Here is a 19717-nt window from a genome sequence, read left to right as displayed (position 1 = left end):
CATAAGACCAGCTCCCGCAGAATTCACCCATCATACTGTACGACAACGCTCACTCTCATGTGGCCGCAAATTTGAACCAACTGTTGCAAAGATGGGGTTGGGAGGTGTTGGAGCATCCCTCTTACTCCATTGACAGGAACCTGTGTGACTTTAACCTGATGAAGGAGCCCCTGCGCGGATGCCTATTCAAAATGAGGGAAGAAATTGTGTTGGTTATACAACGCTCCCTGAGGACCATCGACAACAGCGGGAATGCTGACAGTGTCAGATGTCTTCCAGGGTGTGGAAGCGGGTTTGGGACATGGCAAGGAATATTTCAAGGTTATGTAATAAAGTTCCTACTATTCAAACATATTCTGTGCAAATAAAAACATAGTTGCCAATAATTTTTACATGATCCTCATAGATTGCAGCCAGGCTTTCTATTAGTATGCCATAGGAAGTGATGCCTTGATGCAATTATACAAGCTGACCACAAGAGGCCATTATAACATCAAGTTTCACATCACACTGATAAAGTTTTCTTCATATATTCAAGCAGAATGGAATTCGACGTCCGCTCTCACAAGGAGATGTTGGAGGTCCTCTGGTTTGTGGGTCACAACTACATGGGATCATACCATGGCAGGACACAACCTGTGGACAATGGCATCAGCCCAGAGTCTACAACAGAGTTTTCTACTACCTGGACTGGATTAACCATGTGATGGAAAATGAAGATTCCAAGTGTAAATCTTGAGATTGTCTTCACCGCACACCGGGACTGTGAAGCTGCTCTATATAATATCAAAGAAGTGACCATGAGATGATTCCTGAGGCGTATTATAAACCGCGAGCCGCGTCACTGATGTCTGTGATATTGTGCAAGAATTAAGTGAATAAAAAATGTAAACTTAACAGCGGAAGATTCTATCTATCTATTAAATTGTAAGAAACTTCATTGGCAGGACTAAATAGACATTAGCATTGCCATGGTAAGTGAAGCTGAGGTATAGGGGTGAGGATTTGGGGGTATAGGAGTCCATGGTATATCACCCTCCTCTCTGTCTATGGCAGGAACTGACATCTTGTGCAGCTATGGCCGCTGTGTCTTCCTCTTTCCCCAACAGAATGTAGAGTTTCTCTTCCTCCACCATTTAAAAAAAAAATAATTAAAACTAGAGAGCTGAATGTTTTAAATTTTTCTAATATGTTTTAATTTCCTGATTGTAGAATTTTTTAATTGTGTTATCTATATATGACTATTAGTAATTATTAGGAAATTATAGTACCAGTGTTTAAGGTGGTGAAATGAGCCGCAGAGCTCTCCTACATGCATGTGACACACACAAACACACAGCTCTGCTACATGCACGTGACACACATAGCTCTGCTACATGAATGTCACACACATACAACTCTACTACATACATGTCACACACACACAGCTCTGCTATGTGCACGTCACACACACACCTCTGCTACATGCCTGTCTCTCACACACACACCTCTGCTACATGCACGTCACACACACACACACACCTCTGCTAGATGCACATCACACACACCTCTGCTACATGCACATCACACACACACCTCTGCAACATGTATATCACACACACACAGCTCTGTTATGTAGCTTTCGCATATGAGCTGCCCATGTTTTACAAACTTCAGCTGATGGCTGAGGTGACATTGTGGCTTGTCGCTGTGTCAGGTAAGCTGCATTAGCTTCACAGCGGTGTTAAACCCTCTGTGGGGACATGTTTGCATGACAGCAATGGTTTGTTTCAACAATGGAGAACGGTTGGCGATTAGATGAAGACTGGACTGGTGTCATTAGCACTTGAGATGACATGATATCACGCTCACGGGATGTGAAGATAGTGGGGAAGGACTATTATTTAATGTTGTTGGTCAGTATGCACTGCCAGCTATGTATGTGTAAAGGACCTGTGTTGACATCACCATCATATGATCAGGGGACGGAGCTAAGAGCCGGTATGTGTAAATTTTTGAGGTGTCATTTATTGGACGTGTGCAGCAGTCTGACAACCAGGTACAAACTGGCAGACTGCGTAGTGCTGTATCTATAGCAACTGAGGCCACAAGGGTTTGTGGGGGATTTAGTCTGCCTATAATTCCTCACTCACTGCAGAAGGAGAATAAAAGACCTGTGAGACATCACCATCATGTGATCAGGGGACAGAGCTAAGAGCCGGTAATAACTGACATCACAGGTGCTGTCCGGCTCTGGATGTAACTCCCACATCACACACAGAAATTGGACAGACAAGTGGTTGTTAGTAGTTTGATGGGACCCATTGACTTACATGGAGACTGTTTTTAGACATGCTCTGTGACCTGCAGAGGTGAATTTGTAGGGAGGGAGTGGATAGTTACAGCTTATACCTATGATGTATGGGGGATTCTGTGTTATCTACATATAGGTGGTACCTGTCAGTGTAGTCCTGCCTGTGATGTTAGGGAGATGACTGCTGCACAGCTTCCTCTACAGATAAGGAAGTATTAGACAATTATCGAGTTTTCTGGTTTGTGTGAAAAATGCAGGATTTTAGGATTAAAAAAAAATACAGATTTTGACTAGAGATGAGCGAGCATACTCGCTAAGGACGATTGCTCGATCGAGTTGCGGCAGTCAGCAGGGGGCTCCGCTCCTCCCTGCTCTCCCCCACCGGCAGCCGAATCTTTGCTCCCGAGCGGGCAAGTACTCGCTAAGGGCAATGCTCGATCGAGCAATTGCCCTTAGCGAGTATGCTCGCTCATCTCTAATTGTGACCAAAAGATAAAAAAATAATTACCATAAATTCTTAAAAAATATGTTTAACACAAAAATGGGATTCAAATAATGTCCTTTTCTGATGAGACATCCCCTTTAAGTGAGCATCCCTCACTGCTTGCTATCTGGGGCATCATAGCAGGAAATGAGCCTCATCCTCCATGGCCTCCTGGTGGTGCTATTGTCCGCTCTCCGTGGGCTTGTAGTTCTATCTGTGCCACCCTGATTTGATGGCCAGGCTTTGGCGCTTAGTCTGCAGTGGTTCAGGATCTCTCTGGGATCTGGTAGTACATTCATTGTAAAAAAATGTACTCTGATAGCTTGTTTCAAAAATCGTCCTTCATTTATGTCTCAGGGAGATATGTAGGTGATTACAGTTGTGGTTCGATGAGACACTAGGTGTTGTCACCAGAGACCGTAAAAGTACTCTATTGCCCTATAAAAAGGCTCTCAGAGGCTACGATGGCGTAGTGTACCTCTTGCTGAAAGATCTTTGACCACTAGACGCCTCTAAGACACATGAAAAGACATTTTTCCAGGTAACAGAACTTTGAGACGGGGCACATCAATGGAATGAGAGGAGCAGGATGGTCGTTTCGACAAATTGCCCACCATCTAGGTTGTTCTGACCCAGCTGTTAGGATGGGTTGAGTGCAGTGGATGACTTAGGGCACACACAGAAAGTGAAAAGGCTCCGGATGGCCCAGGCAGACTCTCAGTAGAAAATAGTGATATAAATACAGAAGTTTATGGGGGAAATGTTATAAGGATTCTGTGTTGGAAAAAATTTGCACGTGGATTTTTCCTATTGATCTGCTAAATCTGCTTGTACAGTAGGTCTGCATCTCTTACAAATGTAAATCCACAATTTGGTTCAGATCTCATTTTTCCTGACCCTTAACGTTGGATACCTCCCCTTTTTTTCCATTCCTCCTATTTATTAATAAAAAATAGGGTGAGCTAAGGTTAGCTTCCTGTGTGGGGTCACCCTCTTCAGGGCGGTTACTCTGCTTTTCCATTGATATACTAGTGTTTGAGATGGTTTATGGTGCAATTAGGCTTTTTACATAATAAAAGTCAGATATAAATGTAAAAGACCGTACACTTTTCTGTAAACCCTAAGTTTAAACCCAGTAATCTGATCCCTAAAACTTAACTTTTAATAATAGTCAACTAAAACATGTACGGGCTCAGGACAAACATATAAGAAAAATGATTACTGAATACCACCCTAATCCTACTTTTACAGCCAGTAGTTGCTATTAAAATTCGAAGGCTTAATGGTAGGATTAATAGCACATGCCCTGCCCACCATCTGTCCAGTGGTATCAACGCCAATAAACCACCTTTACACTGTAGTCCTCTACATAGACCTCTATGCTCCCTGATGGTATCAGAGTGACTATACAGTGATACCTTGGGTTAAGAGTGCCTAAGCTTACAAGATTTTTGACTCAACAGCAGGCTCTCTCCCAAATTTTTGCTCTGATTTAAGAGCAAAGACTTGGGTTAAGAGCCTTGCTCTCAATTGGGCTGCCGTTGCTGCCAGTGTCCCCATTGAAAGCAATGGTCTGCCTGCAACCCCTGCAGTGATTTTCGGTGAAGGGCTTTAAATATAAGCCCTTCCCTGAAAAAACATCCCTAGCTGTAGTAAAAAATATATACTCACCTGTCCACTGCTGCCGGGGCTCATGCAGGTCTAGCTGTGGCTTGTTCTCCTTGCATTTTTAATCCCCACCTGCTGAAAAGCTTCAGAGCAATGCAGGGAGAACAAGTTGTGGCTAGACACGCCTGGGCCCCGGCAGACAGGTGAGTATATATCTTTTTAATATTTTTACTACAGCTAGGGATGACTTTCAGGGAAGGGCTTATATTTAAAGCTCTTCCCCGAAAATCACTGCGGGTTGCCGGCGTCCTATTGCTTTCAGGGGGTCAATGCGATTCCCATTGAAATCATTGGGAGAGCTTCGCTATACAGAATCGATTAATGGCTTTTCCATTCATTTCAATGGAGAAAATTGATTTCACTTACAAGTGTTTTGGGTTAAGAGCTCCGTCACGGAAAGAATTAAACTCTTAACCCAAGGCACCACGGAAAATCTGACACCCTCTCAGGAACAAAAGGGCAAACTTTTGGCCAAAACATCAATAGGACGAGGGTAATAAATAGACCAGTTATCTGTACTAAGTACACTGTTTATCTACAGGTTTTTCTTGCCAATCTTCTATCGATTGCCTATTCTTAGGATAAGCCATTAATCAATTGGGGGTCACCAAACTATATATTTGCCCTGTCTATATGTCCGGCTACAGCAGTGACCTCCTACAGCCAATGATTGGCTGCTGCAGTCACATGTCCTGGTAAGCAGTAATCAGGAATGACAGAGTGGTTGTGAAGCACTTTTAAGTAACGGGATAACCACTTTAAATATTTTCTTTTACTCCTTTTCTCAAAACCATCCCTGTCAGGTTGTGCTCCTGGGATCGGTAGTTCTATATGGGTTGTGAGCAGCACAGCCTCACAGGTGTGGGATAATTGAACTGGCTGGGTGTAGGTTTCTCCAGCCAGCCAATCCATACTGGCCTGTTGCACATAAATAATAGCCCCTCTGGCTAGAGGAGGCTGGTTTTCCTACACCCTGGGGTTTTGCTTTCATGCATGATGTGTTGTGTGTGTCTATGCAGGTCGCAGGATATATGTGTGAATATTGATGTGTTCTGTGGGTCTCTGCAGGGGGCCAGACATGAGGTATGAACAGTCCTGTCCTGTGTTGCATGCAATCTCTATTGTGTTGGTGTGAACTTTGTTCTGTCTGTTTGGATCGTTTACCATCAAGGGCGAGTTAGGTTCTTAGGTCCCATTGTGGGGCCGTCCCTATCAGAACGATCGCCCTGCATACAGACAGGTTTCATGCGGAAATTGTCTTGTTAGAGTTGGGGCCTACGAGACAACGAGGACCCTTGAAGAGGGCTCATGGGCTTAAGTATCTTTTCCAAAAAAACCCCGAATACCTTGTACACTCTATAGTTATTGCATCCCGCTATGCAGGCAGGTATGCAAGGTGAGTTTTCTGGGTCATTTGTCAGTCTCTGTGTTATGTCTGCCCTGAGTCCAGTTCACAGTTCACAATCCCTTGGTGTTCCGAGTGTGCATTTGTATAGTATCTGACATTATACATCCAGCGCGTTTTGTGTTGACGTGACAGCCCCAAATGAAATTTATATCAAGGAGAGATTGCATTTACTTGTATTACATAATCTACTCTCCCAAAAATTGAACATACATGTTTACAGATATTTATGGTCAAAGTTTACATAATGTGACCTTGAAATGAAGACTGTAATACTGTATTATAAAACTTTTTTTAATGAAAAATTTGCTCTGTTAGTTTCAAAACCAGCCCAGATGGAAGTTCTACCATATTCAAAAGCAAAGTTATGAATTTTTTGGTTGATCGGGAAAGCATAAATTTCACATTTTCTCATGTTTTCAACCCTGCTGTATGAATACCGTGTATCACTGAGGGCTAAAATTTTTCATCTGTCAGTTACTTTATGCCTTTTGCCATCCTACTAAATTTCATGAGAATCTGAGACCGTCGGGTTTCAAAGTTAAATTTTTTTTTGTGATGATTTAGCAAGAAATAATCCTTATGCGACTATCCATATCATAAATAAATCCATCCGCACACTCAGTATGAGGGTTTACACATCTTTATTGGACATCCAGTAATTACAGGACCACAGAGTTTGGGGAAGCTTTGTTCTTCTCATGTTAGACCTTCACTTCACTTAAAGCTGCAGTATCTGTAGGCTGGACTATAGGCCGGGAAGGGGGGGGGGGGTGTCTGCTGTTGGGACCACCAGTGATTAGCTAAACTAATTGTGACAATGTGTTTTCAACTTTCAACAGTACCAGCAGTGGGGGAATGAAGAATTATACAGTTATCATAGAAATCAATAGGATGTCTGCGGACAACAGTCCTACGGGGTCCTTCAAAGACAGAAACACCTTTTGTAGCCACTTTTTGGACCCTAAAAGAGAGAACTCTCCCTCCTCTACTATGACTTAGTCAGAGGGGGGTCACATTTACTCTCTTTTATACATGCATAATTATTCTTTTCAGAGCGCATATATCCCTTCTTACAGACACATCCTGGCCTCGGTATAGCTCTACATACTTCCTGCAACTTTGGCCTTTCACATGTGTTTTGGCAGCCGTTTGCTTTTGGGTCATAGCACTTATTGGGACCACATTTGACTTTGCATTTTTCAGGTTTGACACATTTTACAGATTTCCCAAAAGTCCCAGTCTGAGCATAAAGTCCATCGTTACACTGACATCCTGGTTTACTAGTTTTTTCACAATCGTATGGGAATTTATCTACATTTGCGTTCCCACATGTAAAGTCACAGTCTGTAACTGATCCAGCGGAACTGTTAGTAGGACAAATAAGACCTGTGGAGACACAATAATTTGTTTATGGAGCCTTATACTGGATCATGCCCTGTGCTGTATCTTCTGTGCCCCCCATATAGCGTACAGTATATACGTTACATATAGTGCCTACTTAGAAGCGCCATCATGGTGCCCAAGTAACAGTGCCGTATGCTGACTAAAGCCTTCTGAACAATGACCAGTAGATAGGCGTTCCCCGGGAAACTTTGAAACATACAATGTCAAGCTGACTTTACAAGTAAGAACTATTATTCTCAAACACGCTCAAAGCATTTCAACAACATAATGGGGTCTTTCTCTGGCTAAAAATACATATGTGGCACATAAGTGTATATGTGTCAAAGTCTACTGCGCCTATCTACTGGTCATGCTTCACACTGATTATGGTATTATCCCGGTGTGAGTTTGAAGAGGAGAACCCTCCTGGTAGGATCAGACTAAGGTGAGCAGCTCTACCGTTGGGTTTACACCTCCAATCCTAAAGCGATGTCATGTACTTGTGCTCATTCTTAGCAGAACTCAATTATGTAATCCATTTAATGCAATATTTCAGTTATAACACCTTGGATATACTACGGCAGATAGCGCCCCCTTCTTCTACTTTTCCTAAGATTCATCGGTATGCTGAGCAAATAATAGCATGTGAGTACCCTCTATGGGGCCGTTTCTATCAGCGGGTGAAGGTGCAACCACCAAGGCGCCAGTTACTGGGGAGAGGATCGTCAGCGTTGGCAGCAGATATCTCAAAAAAGAACCAGGTGGCCCTGAGGCGCCTTCACATAGTGGAAAAGTTGCATAATAGTGGATTTTGCTGCATACAAGCCATGGGGAGAAGATTTCAAAAATCTCCTTCACATGAGGCACAGAATTCCCACAATTCATCTGCAGCCGCCTATTAATGCTGCAGACTTCAATGCTTGAAATACAAGGGTTAAAACCATTTCGGTTTGTGTTTGCTATGAGTTTTCCACTGTGGAAAGCGTGCCGTGAATGCGCTATGTATGAAGGTAGCCTGAGGGACCCTTTACAACTGCCGATCCTCTGCATTTAGGGGGCCTCACACATGTAGATTAGGGTTCATTGATTACAATGGATTCGTACACGCCTCTGTATTTTCCATGTGCATTTTGCATGCGTGAAAAAAATGCAGCATGCTCTACTTTTGTGCCCATTTTGTACTCATTAGGCTTAATAGCCATTTAAATCGGGGTGCAGTAATGTTATGTGAGCAAAAAGCGTGCCTTGTGGGCAAAAACATTGCATTGAAATATGTCGATACGTGCTAAAAAAAATCTCTTTCATAGTGCGAATACATTGCGGTGCCCTTAGAATGAGCGCCAACTAACATAGTATGTTGATCTGTGCTCTTTGGTGCTGTCGACATGTGGCAGAGGGTCAGCTGTATGCGGGTAAGTGATTGGTAATATGATCATTCGTCCCCATACTGATAGCATTCCTCCACAGCAGAGCCCCCAGGTCACATGGGAGGGGGTGTAGTGCTGATGAATTACAATCTGTATGCCTGCATAAAAGATTAAATCAGCTGACAAATAGGCTTCTTCACAGTGAATCGTCTGCAGTTTCGTGCCACTACCGGTACGGGTCAGATTCTCTTCACATCTCTGTCGGTCAAATCAGTTTTTTCTCTATCATAGGAAAAAAAATTATGGAATTGACAGCAATTCTGAATCCATTACTTGATGGACACCAATGACATCTGATTGACTATAATGGGGACCGTTGGCTTTCTTGGTATACGTCATTTCCTTGGAAAATATGGCGGCTGCACAATTTTTTCACAATTTTTGATAGAACTTGTAATAGAGCTTCTGAAGCAGATGTGAATTCAACCTAGACACAACCTTAGCCAATAAATTACCTGCAGAGAGGGGTGATTATAATGCTACTAGCTGTATTTACTTCCGCTAGCTTGTTTTTCTTTTGCTCTGGCTGTGAGCCTATTGCCAGAAAAATGGAGCAACAAAATACCGCGTGCACAGCCTTACTTGGTTGTTGGGGATGGAGGCGGTGCTCTACGATGTTTCTTCTGTCAATAAGCCTGCCTTGATGCCATAAAATGCCCCATAAATACCTTATACAATGCTCAAATAATACTGCCCTTTAACAGCTCCATAATGTAATCTAGTAACTGTACTGTGCTGTGCTTAAAGGGCTTGTCCAGGGTTAGAAAAACATGGCTGATTACTTCCAAACACAGCGCCACCCTCATCCATAGGGTTGCATGTTGTATTACAGCTCAGCTCCATCAAAGTGAATGGGAGTTGAGCTGCAATACCAGACACGACCCACGGGCAAGGGTTTGAAAGATGGCAGCCATGTTTTTCTAACCCTGGACAAGCCCTTTATTAGAACTGCTAAACAGTGAATATTCATTGTGTACAAAGGCCTTATGTGGAGCCCCATTCAGGTGCCTGATAAGCGCTGTATGACCCCAAAGACTATTTCTGTTTGTTAAGATAATGGTACGTACCTGGTTCACCGTAACTGTCAGGCTGCTGCTGGACTACAGGAGGAAGCAGGAGGAAAAGAAGGAGAAGAAAGAGAAGGAAGACAAGGAGGAGGTGGAAGATAAGGAGATAGGGGAGGAGAGGTAAGAGAAGGAGAAGGAAAAGAATGAGGAATAAGAGACGGAAATAGAGGATAAGGAGGAGGAACAGAAGAAAAAGAAGAATGAGGAGACGGAGAAGAAGATGAAGGAAAAGAAAGAAGAAAATATGAAGGAAGAGAAAGAGGAGGAAGAAGAAGAAGAGGAAGAAGAAGAAAACACATTACTAGAACTGCTAAGATTATTATAAAATATTTTTCTGATCAAAAATTTTACTTTTTCTACAAAAAAAAAAAATGAAGCCGAGACATCAGATTGCAGCAGATCTAGTTAATCTCTTCCCCTCAAACACCTAAATCTGATAATAAAGCAATCCTCCTATCCTAGGACAAAATTTTGGTCCAGAACAGGGGGGAGCTTGTTATATTACACGACCTCGCTATTTATTCCTGTGCAACTGTTGATTCATAGGGTTGCATGTTGTATTACAGATCAGCTCCGCTAAAGGGAATGGGAGTTAAGCTACAATACCAGGCATGACCCACGGACAAGGGTTTGAAAGATGGCAGGCATGTTTTTCTAACCCTGGACAAGCCTTTTAATAAAGCTGCTAAATAGTAAATATTCATAGTGGACATAAGCCTTTTGTGGCGCCCTATTCAGGTGCCTGATAAGTGCCATTTCACCCTAATGGCTATGTTAGATTGTGCTGCTGGGACCTGTAGTACTATGGTTTCTAGCAGCACAGCCCCACAGGTGTTGAATGATTGAGCTGGTTGGGTGTGTTTTTTTTGCCGCCCTCTTTGGGCACATTTGTGTGGGCCTTGTGCTTATTTGCCCACATGAACATAACATAATGCACTCCTTTTTATAACTGGGGGGCATTATGTTAGACACATTATATTGATATATGTTATATTATGTTGTATGCTATGCTATGTTGTTATGCATTATGTTGGTATGCATTACGTGGTTGTGTGTGAACAGTGTCAGGTCCAGTGTCTGTGGAGGTGGCCAGACATCAGGTGTGGATAGTCCTGTTCTGACTTTGCGGCATGCATTATGTTAGTATGAATTATTATGTTGTACGCTATGTTGCTGTCAGTCATGGTTTATGTCTGTATTCCGTCTGTCTGTTCCACCCGTCCACTGGTGTTTGGACGCCTGGTTCCTGTTCCTGTATTTCTACCCGTCCGTTGGTGGGCGGATGCCCAATTGTATGCTGTTCCCTTGTCTGTTGGTTAGCAGATGTCAGGGCTTTGTTTAGTCTGTTTTGCTTGTCTTGTTTTTGCTTTGCTGTCAGTTTCCACCTGGTTCCATTTACCTCCCTTTCAGGGATGTTCAGGTCCGAGGTTCCAGCACGGGGCCACCTTTATCAAGGCGATCACTCTGCGTATGCGTAGGGCCTTGCCATTCTGCCTGCAGCCTAGGGTCAGTCTCCCATTCTGTATTCTGAGTTCCAGCTCTGTCCATTACCTGTCCTGCGTTTTGCAGTCTGAATTCTGTCCCAGTGTCTGTTCTGTGGTAAGGTGCTTCCAGCGAACGTAATAAATGACCATCCTAACTATTTGCTGCAGACCCCTGTTGCATATACCTGTGTTTTTGGCCTCTTTTGCTGTACATCTGGTAATAGGCCCGTATGGATAAGTCCTATGGATTGTTGTGTTTGTAGGAGGGTTGCCATGTTTTCCCCTCTGGACTAGTGCACTTTTTCTTGCAGACTACTGTGACTGAGGCCGGTTGTGTAAGGTGCGGTGGTCCTCATATTAGGTGCACTATTTGTTACTCTCTCCCATTTTGCCATCTTTGCCTTGGTGTCAGGGTCTTTTTAGATAAATCTTGTACATGTACATGGGTTGGAAGAGTTGCATGATTTTTTTAATGCTCAAAGGGTCCAGAGGCCCCTTTTTTAAAGGGGAGATACTGTTAGGTTGTGCTGCTGGGACCTGTAGTACTATGGTTTCTAGCAGCAGAGCCCACAGGTGTGGAATGATTGAGCTGGCTGGGTGTGGTGATCTCCTGCTAGCCAATTCCTCAGGTCTTTGCTCACATATATACTCAGCTCCTGTCAGTATCTGTTTGGAGTCCAGGGTGAGCATTCATGTATCCTTGTCCATTGCAGCTTGCTGTGTGTTTGGTGTCTCGTTGGTTCATGTGCGTTCTTACGTTTATTTTCTGTCAGTTTGTCTCTGCTTTGTCCTGCTGAGTTGTTTGCCATATCTGGGCTAGGGTGGCCCTCTGGTATATGTTGTCTTGCTAGTGTAGGGACCCGCAAGACAGCCAAGAGCCTTGATCGCGGCTTGCGGGCTTAAGTATTTTGACCAATATACAAACCAATACCTCGTACTTTTATAGCTACAACATCTGTTTATGTGCATGAGTATGCAAGGTGAGTGTTTTGGTCATTTGTCAGTCCCTATGTTATGTCTGTCCGGCAGTCCAGTACGCAGTATGCAGTTTTCTGTCCAGTTGGTGTTTCTGTCACCATGTCCTGTCTGAAGTCCATTTTAGGTCCCTGTGTTTGTGATAACCCAGCCTTTTGGGGCACGTTCATGTGGGCCTTGTGATTATTTGCCCACATGAACATAGCAGGCTATTTCTGTTTGTTAAGATAATTGTACGTACCTGGTTCACCGGAACTGCAAGTCTGCTGCTGCTGGACTACGGGAGAAAGCAGAAGGAATAGAAGGAGATAGGGGAGTGAGAGAAAGAAATGGACGAGAAGGAGGAGGAACAGAAGGTAAAAGACGAAAAGAAGAAGGAGAAGAAGACGAAGGAGGAGATGAAGGAAAAGAAAGAAGAAGAAAATGTAATGGAAGAGAAAGAATGAGGAGAATATGAAGAAAAAGAAAGAGGAGGAAGAGGAAAAGGATGAGGAAAAAGAGGAAGAGGAGGAAGAAGAAAACACATTACTAGGACTGCTAAGATTATTGTAAAACATTTTCATGATCAAAAATTTCACTTTTTCTACAAAACAAATGAAGCCGAGACGTCAGAGAACAGCCGATCTATTTCATATCTTTCTTTCAAACAACTAAATCTAAACACCCTTCTATCCCAGGACAAAATTTTGGTCCAGAACCGGAAGGAGGATGTTATATTACCCAACCTCCCCCATTATTCCTGTGCAACTGTTTATTCCTCGATTCCTTGTCCACAGCGTTGTGTGTTGTATTACGTAAAAGCGAATGGAAGTTGAGCTGCAATACCAGACACGACCCAAGGACAAGGGTTAAAAAGAAGGCAGCTATGTTTTTCTAATCTTGGACAACCCCTTTAATAAAACGTGAATATTCATAGTGGACATAAGCCTTCTGCAGCGCCCTATTCAGGTGCCTGATAAGTGCTGCATGACCCCAAAGGCTACTTCTGTTTGTTTACTACATTTTGGCCCGCGAATGCTGATGCCCCAGTGGTCAGTTTGCAGTGGATAATTGTACATACCTGGTACACTGAAACTGTCAATCTGCTGCAGCAGGACTATGGGAGGAAGCATTAGGAGAAGGAGGAGGAGAAAAATAATGATGAACAGGAAGACGTAGAGGAAGAGGAAGAAGAAAAAGAAGAGGAAGAAGAAAACTCATTACTAGAAGTGCTATGATTATTGTAAAACATTTTCATGATCAAAAGTTTCACTTTCTACAGAAAAAAATGAAGCCGAGACATCAGAGAACAACAGATCTATTTCATCTTTTCCCCTCAAACACCTAAATCTGATAATAAAGCAACCCTCCCATCCCAGGACAAAATCTTAGTTCAGAACTGGAGGGAGGATGTTATATTACCCCTCTTCCCCCTCTATTCCCGTACAACTATTGCTCCATCGGTTGCGGAGTCCTGCTCCAGTGATCCAAGATGGCCTCGTTGCTTCACAGACTACCAGATGCACATTGTGCTTCAATAATCAGACACTGTATGCTGTTTTCAGATTGGTCAAGGCTGTTCACATGAGCAGTGCTGGCCAATCAGAGCAGCTTGTAATGTCTTAGACTACAAATGCACAGTGTGCATCAGGTGATCGAAGGAAGGGAGGGGTGTGGGGGGGGGCACTATTTAGAATTAGGTAGAAGGGTCATAGGAACCTGTACAGCAAGAAAAGGGGGCACCAAATAATATATCCCCATTCTCGCCCTTCATTTACCAGGAGGTTTCTGTCCTTCTTGAGCTCACCTTAGGGCACCTTCATTACAGTTTAACAGCTGTACCGCCCCTGTCAACTTAATTACCTTGTCCTGGGACCAGACTGCCACTTAAAGCAATGTGTAGGATTGGAAAAAAAGTCTGCATTTTTTTCTATTTCTCAATGCCGATCTTGTCTATGGACGGTGTGCAGTATTACATTTCAGCTACAATTCCATACATTGGAATGAGTTACAATATGGGTCATAGACCATGGGCAAGAAGGAAAAGCAGAGAACCCCTCTAAAAAACCTGAAACACCCTTTTATTATTAGTGCCAGGTCTAAGGGGCGGAGCATGACATTCACTGTCTCTGTCCCTCCCTACAATTAAGCATCACTCAGTGCATCAGTTTCATCCAGAGTTTTCTTAAAGGGATTCTGTCACCAGATTCATGAAGTTTGGCTTACAGCTAAGCTCTGAGTCACCGAGGCGGACCATACCGACCTCTCCCCCCCACACTCTGGCCTTTCCCAGCCCACAGCATGCAGAGTGACAGCTCTCTCCCTAATACACAACACCGGAGAGAGCCGACAGCCTACATAGTGCGGTTGGGGAGAAGCCGGTATGGCCTGCCCTTGTGACTCAGAGCTCAGTTCTGAGTCAAACTTCATGAACCTGGTGACAAAATCCTGCTAGCCATAATCAATCGGCATCTGCAGTCATCCCAACTCCACCACTATACAGCTTGATCATTGTCTATGTGTATAGCATTCCTCACACTCAAACTCGCCATACCGTGCACATGTCCAGCCCCTTTACCTTCTGTATCACCCTATTACTTGTAGTATGTAAGCTAGTTGGAGTAGGACCCTCACTCCTACTGTTTCCATCAATTTCATCAACTTCATGTAACCGTGGTCTTGTTTTATTTCCCCTGTATTGTAAGCGCTGCGGAATATGTTGGTGCTATATAAAAAAAGATTATTATTATTATTATGCGCAGTGCATGAAACTTTGCCCGTTCACTAGATCAGCTGTGCTTGGAGAAGCACAGCTGCTCCAAGAAGAGAGAGAAGAAACCCAGAAGGGCTTTGGGATTTCCCCAGAGCAGGGAGAGACTGAGCGGGACTATGGGGAAACCCCCCATAGCTCCGCTCACTTTCCCTGCTCTAGAGAAATGCTGCATAGCATCGCTGTGCGTCTCTGACATGTGGAAATTCTGAGGGATTTCCCCATGGCGCAAAGAGAGGGGGTGGGGCTAGTGGGACCTTCTCATAGAGAATCACCATAGCAAATCATAGAGGGGTGGGGCTAGGGGCAGGTCCTGCTAGCCTCCCTTGCTCCCAAGCCACCTTTGGCTAATGGGGTTGGCGGCAGCAGCGGTGGACCCATTGACATACAGAGAACATCACAATTCTCTGCTACAGCTGTGGCAGAGGATTTCTTCATCTCCACGGGAAGTCCCCTTGTCACTGAACACTGTGACAGCATTGTCATAGTATCCAGTGACAATGGGACTCCCCGAAGAGATAAAGAAATCCTCTGCCACAGCTGTCAGAGCTGTGGCAGAGGAGGCAATGTTCTCCATTGAAAGCAATGGGCTGCCAGCAAGCCCTGCAGTAATTTTTGGTGAAGGGCTTTAAATATAAGACCTTCCCTGAAAATCATCTCTAAAATATACATACCCACCTCTCTGCAGCTGCCGGGGCTCAGGTGCATCCAGCCGTGTCTTTTCCCTACACTGCTCTGAAGTGCTTTTAGCAGGCGGGGATTTAAAATCCCCGCCTGCTGAAAGGGCTGCCTCTGATTGGCTGAGCACTGTGACCATTCAGAGGCAGCTCTCAGCTGTCATTCAATGGCTGAGTGCTGCCTCTGATTGGTTTATGATTTATTTTTTACACATTTTAGGAATGAGCCAATCAGCACAGTCCTTTCAGGAGTGCTGGACAGCAGTGCAGGGGAGCCAGCCGGAGGACGTGTCTGAGCAGCGTAGAGGTGATTAAAGTTGTTTCTTTTTTAACAAGCTAGGGATGATTTTCAGGGAAGGGCTTATATTTCAAGCCCTTCCCCAAAAATTATGCTGCAAGGATTGCTACAAAACCTCTGCTTTCAATGGGGCTGGCAACAGCGCCGCCCCCATTAAAAGCAATGGGATAGCATCCTGGACTTCCTGTGACAGCTGAGGCAGAAGTCGGTGATATTCTCCCTATGTTTTCAATTGGGCTAGCGCTGCTGCCGCTGGCCCCATTGAAAACACTGAGCGATATCACAGGTTTTTTTCTCTGCAATGCACAGCTCTGCTGAAACAATAGAAAATCATTGGTTTCATAATCATCCCTGTCGCATCGCAGGGAAAAAAATCGCAAGTGGGTTTCACTCTAAGGAAGAATAGAGGGGATAATTACCTCACGTGATCTAGACTCTATGCCTCTCCTAATACATCCCAGAACTGTGTTTGCCTTTTTGGCTGCTGCATCACATTGTTGACTCATGTTCAGTCTGTGATCTATTAGTATACCCAAGTCTTTTTCACATGTGCTGCTGCTTAGCTCAATTCCTCCCATTCTGTATGAACTGTTTTCATTTTTCTTGCCCAGATGTAGGACTTTGCATTTCTCCTTGTTAAATACCATTCTGTTATTCGCCACCTCTAGTGTTCAAGCTTCTCTAGATCTTTTTGAATACTCTCTCTCTCTCTTCACTAGTGTTGGCTATCCCTCCTAGCTTTGTGTCGTCTGCAAATTTGATCAGTTTCCTATCAATTCCCTCCTCCAGATCATTTATAAAAAGGTTGAACAACACTGGGCCTAGGACAGAGCCTTGTGGTACCCCACTTGATACATTCTTCCATGTGCAGCCATTTATGACCACTCTTTGAGTATGAACACTCAGCCAGTTGTGAATCCACCTAACAGTTGCCTTGTCAATCCCATAGTTGTTTATTTTTTAATTAGGGATGTTATGAGATTCTTTGTTAATTGCTTTACTAAAGTCAAGATATACTATATCTACCGCATTTCCCTGATGAACCCAGTCGGTGATTCTGTCATTAAAGGAAATTATGTATCATGTGGCACAGAGTGTTAAGAAAGCAGTATGCAGTCCTAAGCTCTTGCTCATGACCTGAAGGTTTCGAATTCAATCCCCGCAAGGTCCAGGTAGCTGGCTCAATTTCACTGAGGCAGAAAAATATCTACGTTTACTAATTACGCCCTTTCACAGTGTAGACATCATTTAAAATTAGTTTTTTTTATTAATACAAATAGTTAAAATTGCAGGGCATTACTAGGGTTCATAACCCTCCCTAGTAAATAACAAAAACCCGACACACACTTAGACGCAAACAGTTGGCAGAACACAAATGGGCCTATTATCATCCAGAGTGGAATCACCACCTGAGTAGAATGGCTGATATACTTGATATTAGATATCTCAGTAGTCACAGTATCACTCAAGTTTATTTGTTATGGGTTTTCTACGAAAGTGTAAGATATGCATGCATGGACATCTACACTTTTCCTGTGTACATTTAGGGTAATATGCTCTTGTTGTTGGGGTTTGTCTCGACGCGTTTCCCTAGGTTGTCTAGTAGTTCATCAGGAACCACCCTGATCCTCTAGAAAGAGCGGATATCAATAAACCCCTATAGTGCTACTGTTGTCCTGTGTATTGGACATTACTATTCATGTTTCGGGTCAATTTTTGGATAAATAGATGCAGATGAGGCTCCTGGTATATATATGAGAGATGGCGTACTCAATATTGGATCATCCTAATCCCTATCAATATAGTTAATCTAAGCTCCAATACAAGCTGGTTTACCACAGGAGAGGAGGATACGGTTAGCTCCCACCCACCCTGCTGTAGATTTAGGTTAACGCAGGGTTAATGAGGCTTTATCACCTTTCCCCTTTCTCTGATCTATTAGTTAGCAAGATTAGGTTGAATTTGTCTCTCTAGCTAATTTTGAATAGCCTGACGATAAGTCTTTGTTTCTATCCATCTTTCCAAGGCTTTATTCATACCAGGACCATTCAAACTGCCTACTTCATAGCATAAATAATAATGAAAATAAAGATAAAGAAAAAGAAATATAGTCCACAGCCTGGATGGTCAAATAGACTGTGGACATCAAATAAGGGAGGGGGCTGAATATTCCTCCTCCGATTGGAGTTACCAAGGCAACCCGGTAGCATTGGTTACAGTCTGCTCCTCTCTCAGTATTACAGTGGGGTGCCACAATCCATCTAGGGGACACGCCATGGAGATTTGAGGTCTTGCCTATTGATTTGGAAGTATAGCTATAAATACCTGCAGCCTACCATCCAGGCTGGGGGCTATATTTATTTTTCTGTATCTTTATTTTCATTATTACTTATACTATCAAGTAGGCAGGTTGAATGGTCCTGGTGTGACTAAAGCCTTGGAAAGACGTATAGAAACAAAGACTTATCGTCAGCCTATTCAAAAGAAGCTAGAAAGACAAATTCATCTTAATCTTGCTAACTAATAGATCAGAGAAAGGGTAAAGGTAATAAAGCCTAATTAACCCTGCATTAACTTAAATCTACAGCAGGGTGGGTGAGAGCTAGCCGTATCCTCCTCTCCTGTCGTAAACCAGCTTGTATTGGAGCTTGGATTAACTATATTGATAGGGATTAGGATGATCCAATATTGAGTGCTCTCTCTTATATATACCAGGAGCCTCACCTGCATCTATTTATCCAAAAATTGACCATGAGTAGTAGTGTCTTGTACGCAGGACAACAGTAGCACTACAGGGGGTTATTGATATCCCCTCTTTCTATAGGATCAGGGTGGTTCCTGATGAACTACTAGACAACGTAGGGAAACGCGTCGAGCCAAACCCTAACAATAAGAGCATATTACCCTAAATGTACACAGGAAAAGTGTAGATATCCATACATGCATATCTTACACTTTTGTAGAAAACCCATAACAAACAAACTTGAGTGATACTGTGACTACTGAGATATCTAATATCAAGTATATTAGCCATTCTACTCAGGTAGTGATTCCACTCTGGATGATAATAGGCCCATTTGTGTTCTGCCAACTGTTTGAGTCTAAGTGTGTCGGGTTTTTGTTATTTACTAGGGAGGGTTATGGACCCAAGTAATGCCCTGCAATTTTAGCTATTTGTATTAATAAAGAAACTAACTTTAAATGAGGTAGCTGGCTCAAGGTTGACTCAGCCTTCCGAGGTCAGTAAAATGAGTACCTAGCTTGGTGGTGGTAGTGGTGGTGGTGGTGGTGGTGGGGGGGGGGGGGGTTACTAAATTACCTGAAAGCTCTACAGAATAAGTTGGCACTATACAAATAACAAGATTTATTTAATTTATTACTTACTTGCCACCAAGAAAACCACACTGAGTCTTAAGAAGCCCATGATGTCTGTGGACTGCAGAACTGAGGTGCTCACAGTGAACTAAGGAATAACAGAAGAAAAAAAACATCACAAGAAGAGAACGAGGTAGCAGAGCTGAGCTTTAAGGTTTGCAGTTACATCTGTTGTACATGAAGATAACTGACTGAAATAAGATAATGTGATAGTCTGATAAAAGTGCAGATAAATCAATGAGATCACCAGAAGGTGCACCACATAACAAACTGGGCTTTGCCACAATTGTACATACTAAAGCCAACAATATCATAAGAGTATAAATTTACCTACCGGGATTCTGGCTCCGGAACGTTCTTCTGTGCCTCCTGTCTGCTGCTGCGATATTTATAACAATCCGGTCTGGTTGGATATTTGGATATTCAATC

At 43.3% G+C, this 19717-nt stretch overlaps 1 protein-coding gene and 1 long non-coding RNA gene across 2 annotated transcripts in view; one reads left to right on the top strand and one right to left on the bottom strand.

Moving 5' to 3' along the window:
• Nucleotides 1–739, top strand: part of LOC136633514 (glandular kallikrein-like) — a 31068-nt gene extending 30329 nt beyond the window's left edge. Inside the window, exon 5 of the mRNA XM_066609275.1 lies at nt 542–739. Coding sequence (XP_066465372.1) covers nt 542–739 — 198 coding nt within the window. The remainder of the gene's footprint in view (nt 1–541) is intronic.
• Nucleotides 740–12430: 11691 nt separating this feature from the next.
• LOC136572024 (uncharacterized) lies at nt 12431–19376 on the bottom strand. Its single transcript, XR_010785742.1, has 3 exons — nt 19298–19376; nt 13250–13285; nt 12431–12466 (listed from the first exon to the last, which is right to left on the bottom strand). It is a non-coding gene; the product is annotated as an uncharacterized lncRNA (long non-coding RNA).
• Nucleotides 19377–19717: the final 341 nt, after the last annotated feature.

The sequence above is a fragment of the Eleutherodactylus coqui genome, chromosome 6 (assembly GCF_035609145.1).
Source record: "Eleutherodactylus coqui strain aEleCoq1 chromosome 6, aEleCoq1.hap1, whole genome shotgun sequence".
In the NCBI taxonomy this organism is placed as follows: domain Eukaryota; kingdom Metazoa; phylum Chordata; class Amphibia; order Anura; family Eleutherodactylidae; genus Eleutherodactylus; species Eleutherodactylus coqui.
The sequence above is the reverse complement of the archived record's forward strand: the minus strand, read 5'-3'. Positions and strand labels throughout refer to the sequence as shown.